This window comes from Nerophis lumbriciformis, linkage group LG04 (genome assembly GCF_033978685.3).
Source record: "Nerophis lumbriciformis linkage group LG04, RoL_Nlum_v2.1, whole genome shotgun sequence".
NCBI lineage: Eukaryota > Metazoa > Chordata > Actinopteri > Syngnathiformes > Syngnathidae > Nerophis > Nerophis lumbriciformis.
In genome coordinates, this window is record NC_084551.2 from 62,596,474 (window position 1) to 62,609,280 (window position 12,807).

At 45.1% G+C, this 12,807-nt stretch overlaps 1 protein-coding gene across 1 annotated transcript in view; it reads left to right on the forward strand.

Moving 5' to 3' along the window:
- ago1 (argonaute RISC component 1) overlaps nt 1-12,807 on the forward strand; it is a 62,327-nt gene that overhangs the window by 33,743 nt on the left and 15,777 nt on the right. The window contains exons 10-13 of the mRNA XM_061958751.2: nt 756-940; nt 1,011-1,170; nt 1,238-1,328; nt 6,121-6,315. Of these exons, the coding sequence (XP_061814735.2) occupies nt 756-940; nt 1,011-1,170; nt 1,238-1,328; nt 6,121-6,315 (631 nt within the window). The remainder of the gene's footprint in view (nt 1-755; nt 941-1,010; nt 1,171-1,237; nt 1,329-6,120; nt 6,316-12,807) is intronic.

Consider the following 12,807-nt stretch of genomic DNA (forward strand, 5'->3'; position numbering starts at 1 on the left):
ATTAATGGTCATTGGTCCAAGTTTAAAGAAAGGATGAATGCCTTTTTATGTTGCACTGTTTTTCATTAATTATGTTAAAAGGAAAATAAAAATGCATGCCAAGTTGATCAACAGATTGTATTATTCTCCAGTGCAAAAACAGTACTGAAATGAAGGCAAAAAGGGCATTAATGGGAGCTTTAAAAAAAAAAGAAGAAAAAAAGAAGTAACTAAATAGTTACTTTTCACAGTAACGCATTACTTTTTGGTGTAAGTAACTGAGTTAGTAACTGAGTTACTTTTGAAATAAAGTAACTAGTAACTGTAACTAGTTACTGGTTTTCAGTAACTAACCCAACACTGCTCATCAGTGAAGCATAAACACAAACATATTGAACAGTGGGCTTTCTAACTATTAGGAAAAAAACATATTTTTCACCCCATTTTTTTCCCATTTCCATACAGTTTGGAAAAGCTCCATGGAGCCACTAGGGCGCCGCTAAAGAGCCGCATGTGGCTCTAGAGCTGCGGGTTGCTGACCTCCGGTCTAGTCGACAGGCCAAGGTTAAGTGGGAGAAAATGCAGTCCTTTATGAATTATTTCATGTTTCTCTGCGGCTTGGTAGAAAATGCGTCCCGGACCGGTACCGGTCCCCGAACCGGTGGTTGGGGACCACTCATTTACACAACGTGACAACTTCCCTGCTTTTGGCTATTGTAGTTTCTGGCTTTTTGTGCTTGGCAACATTGTTAATCCACTACATCTTTTCCCCTCAGGAACTTCACAGACCAGCTCCGTAAGATCTCCAAGGACGCCGGCATGCCCATCCAGGGCCAGCCGTGCTTCTGCAAGTACGCCCAGGGGGCTGACAGCGTGGAGCCCATGTTCAGACACCTGAAGAACACCTACTCGGGCCTGCAGCTCATCATCGTCATCCTGCCGGGGAAAACCCCCGTCTACGGTTGGTGACGCCCCGCCAAGTAGCCGAGGTGACGCACGCTTGCCTGATGGTCATGTTTGTACATTTGTAGCGGAGGTGAAGCGCGTGGGCGACACTCTGCTGGGCATGGCCACGCAGTGCGTCCAGGTGAAGAACGTGGTGAAGACGTCCCCTCAGACCCTCTCCAACCTCTGCCTCAAGATCAACGTGAAGCTGGGAGGCATCAACAACATCCTGGTGCCTCACCAACGGTACGCTCCCCTCGCCCTCGGGCGGTGTCAAGTACGATGATGTCTCACCTGCACTTCACTCTCTCAGGTCAGCAGTGTTCCAGCAGCCGGTTATCTTCCTGGGAGCGGATGTCACGCACCCGCCTGCTGGAGATGGCAAGAAGCCTTCCATCACTGCGGTGAGTCTCAGAGACAACACAGAAATGACTTCTATATTAAAGGGGAACATTATCACCAGACCTATGTAAGCGTCAATATATACCTTGATGTTGCAGAAAAAAAGACCATATATTTTTTTAACCGATTTCCGAACTCTAAATGGGTGAATTTTGGCGAATTAAACGCCTTTCTATTATTCGCTCTCGGAGCGTGACATCACATCGGGAAGCAATCCGCCATTTTCTCAAACACCGAGTCTGTTATTTTCCGTTTTTTCGACTGTTTTCCGTACCTTGGAGACATCATGCCTCGTCGGTGTGTTGTCGGAGGGTGTAACAACACCAACAGGGACGGATTCAAGTTGCACCAGTGGCCCAAAGATGCGAAAGTGGCAAGAAATTGGACGTTTTTGTTCCGCACACTTTACCGACGAAAGCTATGCTACGACAGAGATGGCAAGAATGTGTGGATATCCTGCGACACTCAAAGCAGATGCATTTCCAACCATAAAGTCAAAGAAATCTGCCGCCAGACCCCCATTGAATCTGCCGGAGTGTGTGAGCAATTCAGGGACAAAGGACCTCGCTAGCACGGCAAGCAATGGCGGCAGTTTGTTCCCGCAGACGAGCGAGCTAAACCCCCTATCGACCCTAGCTTCCCTGGCCTGCTGACATCAACTCCAAAACTGGACAGATCAGCTTTCAGGAAAAGAGCGCGGATGAGGGTATGTCTACAGAATATATTAATTGATAAAAATTGGGCTGTCTGCACTCTCAAAGTGCATGTTGTTGCCAAATGTATTTCATATGCTGTAAACCTAGTTCATAGTTGTTAGTTTCCTTTAATGCCAAACAAACACATACCAATCGTTGGTTAGAAGGCGATCGCCGAATTCGTCCTCGCTTTCTCCCGTGTCGCTGGCTGTCGTGTCGTTTTCGTCGGTTACGCTTGCATACGGTTCAAACCGATATGGCTCAATAGCTTCAGTTTCTTCTTCAATTTGGTTTTCGCTACCTGCCTCCACACTACAACCATCCGTTTCAATACATGCGTAATCTGTTGAATCGCTTAAGCCGCTGAAATCCGAGTCTGAATCCGAGCTAATGTCGCTATAGCTTGCTGTTCTTTCCGCCATGTTTGTTTGTGTTGGCTTCACTATGTGACGTCACAGGAAAATGGACGGGTGGTTAAAATCAGGCACTTTGAAGCTTTTTTTAGGGATATTGCGTGATGGGTAAAATTTTGAAAAAAACTTTGAAAAATATAATAAGCCACTGGGGACTGATTTTTAATGGTTTTAACCATTCTGAAATTGTGATAATGTTCCCCTTTAATTATGGTCAGGTTCAAACACTGATGACATATATTAAACAGACAAGAAGCAAGGAATCATGCAGAGACAGAGTTACATTTTACTCATGAGGAGAGACGTATTGGGCTGCACACTCAGTTACAGTTCCAGCCTACGCTCTAAGGCACAGTCCCACGTGCTCCTCTATTTATTCGGGAGGTGCCTGGTTACATCACTGAGGCTGCTTCTGAAGGAAGGGGGGGTAATTTCAGCAGCCCCAGTTAGACACAATATATGATTATTCAGAAATGGAAATGTGCTGACACTCGTGATATCGCCCGGTCTCTGCTTTGTCTGCGTCGAAGTACTCGATGTTCGCCCTTGCGTCTGGACACAAACACTGATACAAGACGACTCGCAATCCAAGATTGCAAGTTGTCCCTTTGCACAGATAGAAAAGTACAACTTCAGCACAATTGATAATAACTATAGCAACGGCCTTTAAGCATAAGAGTTGTGTGATAACTTACACATAATTATTCTAACACCCCAATAGCTAAGGTCCATTAGTTTCTTTGTTTTTTTTGTCCTGTCCAGCCACTCAGACAACTCATATTGTTGCTGTAGACCAGGGCTGTCAAACTGGTTTTCACTGAGGGCCACATCGCAGTTATGTTTGCATATGAATATACATGTACTGTATATACACTATATTGCCAAAAGTGTTTGGCCACCCATCCAAATGATGAGAATCGGGTGCCTTAATCACTTGGCCCGGTGTATCAAATCAAGCACTTAGGCATGGAGATTGTTTCTACAAACATTTGTGAAAGAATGGGCCGCTCTCAGTTATTTCCAGCGTGGAACTGTCATAGGATGCCACCTGTGCAACAAATCCAGTCGTGAAATTTCCTCGCTCCCAAAGTCAACTTTATTATACAAAAAGTGAAGCGTTTGGGAACAACAGCAACTCAGCCACCAAGTGGTAGGCCACGTAAACTGACAGAGAGGTCAGCATAGTGCAAAGACTTTCTGCACAGTCACTTGCTACAGAGCTCCAAACTTCATGTGACCTTCCAATTAGCCCACATACAGTATGCAGAGAGCTTCATGGAATGGGTTTCCATGGCCGAGCAGCTGTATCTAAGTCATACATCACCAAGTCAATACAAAGCGTGGGATGCAGTGGACTCTAGAGCAGTGGAGACGCCTTCTCTGGACTGATGAATCACACTTTTCCATCTGGCAATCTGATGGACCAGTCTGGGTTTGGAGGTTGCCAGGAGAACGCTACATTTCGGACTGCAATTGCCGAGTGTGAAATTTGGTGGAGGAGGAATTATGGTGTGGGGTTGTTTGGATTACAGTACATCAAAGAAACCGACACCTTCATGTCACTTCCCATCCTACACAGTGGAGTTTTACAAGCCTTTTGATTGGTAAGATCAAAGACAGCTTTTGTCTGCTCGCCGGGAACTCATGGAAACACAAAGTTTTGTGATAACTTAGATACAATTATTTTGACACTAAGGGAGAGCCCCGCCACCCGGCTGAGGAAACTCATTTGGGCCGCTTGTACCCGTGATCTTGTCCTTTTGGTCATAACCCAAAGCTCATGACCATAGGTGAGGATGGGAACGTAGATCGACCGGTAAATTGAGAGCTTTTGCCTTCCGGCTCAGCTCCTTCTTCACCACAACGGATCGATACAGCGTCCGCATTACTGAAGACGCCGCACCGATCCGCCTGTCGATCTCACCATCCACTCTTCCCCTCACTCGTGAACAAGACTACGAGGTACTTGAATGAAGATGTCAGGTTCGAACACTGATGACATCTATTAAACAAGACAAGAGGCAAAGAATTAAACAGAGACATAATTCAATCAAGGGTGGAGTGCCATCTCCGGGTTGGGGAGGAGATCTTGCCCCAAGTGGAGGAGTTCAAGTACCTCGGAGTCTTGTTCACGAGTGAGGGAAGAGTGGATGGTGAGATCGACAGGCGGATCGGTGCGGTGTCTTCAGTAATGCGGACGCTGTATCGATCCGTTGTGGTGAAGAAGGAGCTGAGCCGGAAGGCAAAGCTCTCAATTTACCGGTCGATCTACGTTCCCATTCTCACCTATGGTCATGAGCTTTGGGTTATGACCGAAAGGACAAGATCACGGGTACAAGCGGCCGAAATGAGTTTCCTCCGCCGGGTGGCGGGGCTCTCCCTTAGAGATAGGGTGAGAAGCTCTGCCATCCGGGAGGAGCTCAAAGTAAAGCCGCTGCTCCTCCACATCGAGAGGAGCCAGATGAGGTGGTTCGGGCATCTGGTCAGGATGCCACCCGAACGCCTCCCTAGGGAGGTGTTTAGGGCACGTCCGACCGGTAGGAGGCCGCGGGGAAGACCCAGGACACGTTGGGAAGACTATGTCTCCCGGCTGGCCTGGGAACGCCTCGGGGTCCCACAGGAAGAGCTGGACGAAGTGGCTGGGGAGAGGGAAGTCTGGGCTTTCCTGCTTAGGCTGCTGCCCCCGCGACCCGACCTCGGATAAGCGGAAGAAGATGGATGGATGGATGGATGGATAATTCAATTTGGACTCAATATATTGAGGAGAGTTGCCGTCGACCTGTAACCTCTTACAGTGTCTCAGCACGCTCTGCCGAAGGATTGCACTCCTCCTTCTTTATTTGACTACCCCCCCCACCTGACCACAGCTGCTTCCAGAGGGAAGTGGGTCGTAAACAGCGGTGCCTTTGGTTACCGAACAGTTCAAAATAAGAGGTAGTAAAATAGTTCAAAAAGAGTTCCATAAAATAGTTCAAAAAGAGTTCGTAAAATACTTCAAAAAGAGTTCGTCTGGAAATTGGGCAGATCCTTGGTTCTCTCCGCTTTGAAGTCCTTGGGCCAGAACAACATCCTTCTGTTGATTACCATACATGAGAGAACACAGGAACCCCATCTTGCTCCACCCCCCCACCCCCCACCCCACCCCCAATCAATCAATGTTTATTTATATAGCCCTAAATCACAAGTGTCTCAAAGGGCTGCACAAGCCACAACGACATCTTTGGTACAGAGCCCACATAAGGGCAAGGAAAAACTCACGTGTGGTTAAGACTTCCCTTCACAATAGACCAGGCTGAAGCGAATGTGAGGAAATAGAAAGAGAATTGGAAGCAGGAAGGTGCTGGTGAAAGAAAAAGAAAAGGTTTGTCACTGAGTCACGCTGCAAAGTGAGATGACGTCAACCCTCGGCTGCCCGTGACCTCAGCTCAACTGCGGTTGGCTGCGGTGTTGCCTAGCGATGATGACAGATGGTTGAATCAGACCAGAGGCGGGCGGGGAGAGCGAACTGTCGTTAACGTCTCCACTGACACAATTCCTGTCAAAAAAGAACCAAAAAAAAATAAAAATGGTGACTCCGGCGTCGTCAGTTTGATAAGAAGAAGATCCGTCATTGTTCTTGTGCCAGCCGCCACTTCCCTTCTCGGCCACTGGGGGGTGCTGACGTGTGCTCTCTGCTGTGTGCCCAGGTGGTGGGCAGCATGGACGCCCACCCCAGCAGGTACTGTGCCACGGTGCGAGTCCAGAGACCCAGGCAGGAGATCATCGAAGACCTCTCCTACATGGTGCGGGAGCTGCTCATTCAGTTCTACAAGTCCACCCGCTTCAAGCCTACCAGGATCATTTTCTACAGGGACGGCGTTCCAGAGGGGCAGTTGCCACAGGTAGACCACCATACACTCCACTGAAATGTAGACCACCATACACTCTACTGAAATGTAGACCACCATACACTCCACTGGAATGTAGACCACCATACACTCCACTGGAATGTAGACCACCATACACTCTACTGGAATGTAGACCACCATACACTCCACTGAAATATAGACCACCATACACTCCACTGGAATGCAGACCACCATACACTCCACTGAAATGTAGACCACCATACACTCTACTGGAATGTAGACCACCATACACTCCACTGAAATATAGACCACCATACACTCCACTGGAATGTAGACCACCATACACTCCACTGGAATGTAGACCACCATACACTCCACTGATATGTAGACCACCATACACTCCACTGGAATGTAGACCACCATACACTCCACTGAAATGTAGACCACCATACACTCTAGTGGAATGTAGACCACCATAAACTCCACTGAAATATAGACCACCATACACTCCACTGGAATGTAGACCACCATACACTCCACTGGAATGTAGACCACCATACACTCCACTGGAATATAGACCACCATACACTCCACTGCAATGTAGACCACCATACACTCCACTGGAATGTAGACCACCATACACTCCATTTAAATGTAGACCACCATACACTCCACTGGAATGTAGACCACCATACACTCCACTGAAATATAGACCACCATACACTCCACTGAAATGTAGACCACCATACACTCCACTGAAATGTAGACCACCATACACTCCACTGGAATGTAGACCACCATACACTCCACTGATATGTAGACCATCATATACTCCACTGATATGTAGACCACCATACACTCCACTGGAATGTAAACCACCATACACTCCACTGAAATGTAGACCACCATACACTCCACTGGAATGTAGACCACCATACACTCCACTGGAATGTAGACCACCATACACTCCACTGGAATGTAGACCACCATACACTCCACTGGAATGTAGACCACCATACACTCCACTGAAATGTAGACCACCATACACTCTAGTGGAATGTAGACCACCATACACTCCACTGAAATATAGACCACCATACACTCCACTGAAATGTAGACCACCATACACTCCACTGGAATGTAGACCACCATACACTCCACTGGAATGTAGACCACCATACACTCCACTGAAATGTAGACCACCATACACTCCACTGGAATGTAGACCACCATACACTCCACTGGAATGTAGACCACCATACACTCCACTGAAATGTAGACCACCATACACTCCACTGGAATGTAGACCACCATACACTCCACTGGAATGTAGACCACCATACACTCCACTGAAATGTAGACCACCATACACTCCATTTAAATGTAGACCACCATACACTCCACTGGAATGTAGATCACCATACACTCCACTGGAATGTAGACCACCATACACTCCACTGGAATGTAGACCACCATACACTCCACTGGAATGTAGACCACCATACACTCCACTGGAATGTAGACCACCATACACTCCACTGGAATGTAGACCACCATACACTCCACTGGAATGTAGACCACCATACACTCCACTGAAATGTAGACCACCATACACTCTAGTGGAATGTAGACCACCATACACTCCACTGAAATGTAGACCACCATACACTCCACTGGAATGTAGACCACCATACACTCCATTTAAATGTAGACCACCATACACTCCACTTAAATGTAGACCACCATACACTCCACTGGAATGTAGACCACCATACACTCCACTGAAATGTAGACCACCATACACTCCTTCTGGAATATAGACCACCATACACTCCACTATACACTCCACCATATATTTATTAAATGGATGACCGAATGGCACTCCTGGTTTAAAGCACTAAACAGAAGTTAATACTGTAGACGTTGACCCCGCAGGACTTGACGTGAGCTAACTCGTCCAAAAGATTGCACAATACCACAGACAATAACACACCTTTTCAGTGTATCTGCTTGTGTTTAAAGAACACCATTTGCATTATGGCAGTTAGCGGAAAAAAACAAGTGTAAATCAGCCGCACCGTTTTATGAGCCAAAGGGTTCAAAGCGTAGGAAAAAGTATAGTCTGGAATTGACAATATATTATCGGCTGCAATATATAAATGGCCATATAGATTTTGTCTTTTGACTCGGCGTTAATTGGAGACTGTGGGTTATTCAGACTTAGACTTAGACTTCCCTTTTATTGTCATTCAAATTTGAACTTTACAGTACAGATAAGAACGAAATTTTGTGACATTAGCTCAGGGGTGGGCAATTCATTTTTACCGGGGGCCGCATGAGCAACTGCTGGAGGGCCACACCGACAATATTTCAATTAAATTTTGCTCAAATTATTTTTGATATACCGTAAGATAAATAATAATAATAATTAAAGCTGCAAGCAGCGTTGGTCGGGCCCGCGTATTTGGCAGGTGCTAGTCCTAAGTGTCCCAATGCTTTTGTCCAGTTTTCGTCCCAAGTGTCCCAATACTTTTGTCCAGTTTTAGTCCTAAGTGTCCCAATACTTGTGTCCAGTGTAGGTGTCCCAATACTTTAGTCCAGAGGTAGTCCTAAGTGTCCCAATACATTTGTCTAGTGGTAGTCCGAAGTGTCCCAATACTTTTGTCAAGTTGTAGTCCTTAGTGTCCCAAAACGTGTGTCAAGTTTTAGTCCCAAGTGTCCCAATAGTGTTGTCCAGTTTTCGTCCAAATGTCCCAATACTTTTGTCAAGTTTTATTTCCAAGTGTCCCAATACTTTTGTCCAGTTTTTGTCATAAGTGTCCCAATACTTTTGTCCAGTTTTGTTCGTAAGTGTCCCAATACATTTGTCCAGTTTTAGTCCTAAGTGTCCCAAAACTTTTGTCAAGTTGTAGTCCTAATTGTCCCAATACTTTTGTCAAGTTTTATTTCCAAGTGTCCCAATACTTTTGTCCAGTTTTCGTCATAAGTGTCCCAATACTTTTGTCCAGTTTTGTTCGTAAGTGTCCCAATACCTTTGTCCAGTTTTAGTCCTAAGTGTCCCAAAACTTTTGTCAAGTTGTAGTCCTAATTGTCCCAATACTTTTGTGCAGTGTAAGTGTCCCAATACTTTTGTCCAGTGTAAGTGTCCCAATACTTTTGTCAAGTGGTAGTCCTAAGTGTCCCAATACTTTTGTCCAGTTGTAGTCCTCCGACCTTCCCAGTGGGAGTTACAGGCAGTTTTGTCATTTTTTTCTTCCGAGGAGCAGTTTTTTCTGCGTTTTATTAAAAAATTGCGGTAGAGCGCAATTTTGAGATTTGGGGTTAAGTTTTTTTATTAGATCGCAATTTTTGCCAGTCCTGGTGTGTGTGTGTGTTCAGTTTGGTGAGTTTTGAAGCATGTTAAGGGGGTCAAATTACAGCTCAAAGAGACAAAAATGACTGTTTTAGTAAATTTTTGTCTTGAAGGGGGAATTGCCTACTTCCTGTTGATTTTTGCCCGAGGAATATAATTAATGAAAAGTAGGTCTAATTGAGACTTACATAGAGGTATTTCTTTCATGTCTCTACGACATTTGTACTGGGAGTTAGAGGCAGTTTTCCTTCTAGGGGGCGCTAGAGTGCAGTTTTGAGTTTTGGGGTTTGATTTTTTTACCAAAAAGTTTTGTTCGCGTTTATTTATGTGTGCGTCAAATTTGGTGATTTGCAGCATGTTAAGGGGGGTCAAATTACAGTGCAAAGATGCGGAATAATAATAATAATAATAAGAAAGAATAAAACGTTACAAATTCAATAGGTCCTTATGTCCCATTGCAAAAGGACTCCCGTTGGGATTCTTTTTACAATGGGCCATGCGGGCCCTAATAATAATTTCATTTAACCTAACTTAACTTTATACAAAAGCAGATTGCTTTTGATGGTTTTATTTTTAACACTGTCTTCCACAACACTTCCTGATGTATAATACAATGCAAAAATGTCAATTTCTGTCACTTTATCCTGCATCCTCTTTAAAAGTCCAACATTTTTTCCCCGTCAGATTTGGACAACCATCTGCTGTCACACCTGCCAGCTTGTCCCATTTCAGTCCTAACATGTCCAAACACGCATTTACCTATGTGAACAAGTCATTACCTGTGGTTGTCTCTTTAATTGACTGCATGGCTGCCAGCTCCTCTGTTATGATAGAGTTCAAGGGTGGACCCCGGGATGCAGAGAATGGAGGCAAGGGAAGCGATAAAAAATGAAAATATTTAATAAGTCCAAAATGGTAACTAAGGGTGATGGGGCAAAAGTGCACACCATGGGAAGTATAACAAAAGTAGTCTCTTTCAGAGGTTGGCGGAGCAAAAGGTCAGGATGCACACAGCGTGGCAAAAACTAGTCCTCTCAAAACAAGGTGGCTAGGAAAACAAAAACACAACGAGGTCAATATTACAGAAATATGCGAAGGCAACATACCAGGGAAGCAGAATCAAGGTAGCACATGTCAGAGCGGAGTTCAGGAACAATAACCGGCGGGGACCAGCTGGTGGAGACGCGCTTAAATGCTACCAGGAGGTGATTAGCAGCAGGTGTGCCTCGTTGGGGACAAAAGACTGTGGAAGAAACTGAAAAACCAATAGAGAAGGCAGGGAGAAGACAACAAACATAACATCCTCCGTGATTTGAAAGTCAGCAGTTATCCCACGTAAGAAGATGAGCAGCTGGGCGGTGTCACGTACATCGCAGCTCTCATCCAAAGCCAGCGAAAAACAGTCAAAGTCGGCCGTTCTGTTCTTCAGCTGAAGCTCCAAGTTTCCAGCGATGGTCTCAACCCGCAGTGCGTGGGGAGAGTGACACGTTCTCAAATGTGCCCCTCTTCTACGGGCATATCAGCGCAACAGAGTCCAATAAGCACTCCTTAATAAGCTCTCCGTCAGAAAACGCCTTACTTTTTCTCGATTTTGTGAGAAATGACGAAACTTGTCCTGAATGCTGCATCTCTGGGGGTGTGAAATTTGGCAAAAAGTCATACTTGCCAACCTTGAGACCTCCGATTTCGGGAGGTGGGGGGTGGGGGGCGGGGGGCGTGGTCGGGGGCGTGGTTAAGATATATATATATAAGAAATACTTGACTCTCAATGAATTCTAGCTATATATATATATATATATATATATATATATATATATATATATATATATATATATATATATATATAAATAAAAGAAATACTTGAATTTCAGTGTTCATTTATTTACACATTTACACACATAACACTCATCTACTCATTGTTGAGTTAAGGGTTGAATTGTCCATCCTTGTTCTATTGTCTGTCACTATTTCAGAACACACACATTATACAAATATACATTATAAAATCAATAAGAAAACGGGAGCTCTAATTTGGGAGTCTGAATTAGGATCAGAAGTTCCTATATAAACATTGCGCACTCACGTCGCCTTTTTGTATTGATTACTGCAGCTGTGCACTGGATTCATTCACAAATACAAACTACAACTCACAAACACTTTAGAGTTAGGCTCCACCATCAGAATGTGTACTTAAACTTATAAAGATCACATGGATAATAAGCACACAGGACGTTTCAATTGTTCACAGACTGGTCGCGCTCATCAGAATGACAAGACACTTCCGGTCTGCAGGTGATAGCATTCAATTGGGAATAAACGCCCTACTGCCCCCTACTGACCAATGTGAATACTGATAAATGTGTAATGACAGCTCCAAAAACGAATTCAAACCACAAAATAAAATAAATAAATCAACACAAAAATGTGACACATTATGGGTGGGTCACATATGCATGTACAGTAGATGGCAGTATTGTCCTGTTTAAAAGTGTCACAACATTGCTGTTTACGGCAGACCAACTGCTTTACGGTAGACGAAAACTTGACTGCTGTTGTTGTGTGTTGTTACCGCGCTGGGAGGACGTTAATGAAACTGCCTAACAATAAACCCACATAAGAAACCAAGAACTCGCCCTCCATCATTCTACAGTTATAACATGATTGGGCAGGCACGCTGTTTATATTGTGGGAAAGCGGACGTGAGAACAGGCTGTCAACACGTCACTCAGGTCCGCATGGAGCTGGAGGGGGCGTGGCCTCCAGCTCCGCCTGAATTTCGGGAGATTTTCGGGAGAAAATTTGTCCCGGGAGGTTTTCGGGCGAGGCGCTGAATTTCGGGAGTCTCCCGGAAAATCCGGGAGGGTTGGCAAGTATGCAAAAAGTTGTTGGGTTTGCAGTTTTACCATGAACGCATCAGCCTCCCTTGAGCGCGCTTCATCAGGCAGATTCCTGGTATTTGTCCTCGTGCTTCGTGGTGTAGTGGCGATTCAAATGATATTCTTTAAACACAGCAACCTGTGTACCACAAATTAAGCACACGGCTTTACCTTTCATTTCTGTAAAGAAATACTTGTCAGTCCATGTCTTGTTGGAAACACGCCATTCCTCATCAACTTTTCTCTTTTTAGCGTCTCGGGGGTAACCGTGCATCACTTGTCGCTGTGCACCTTCAC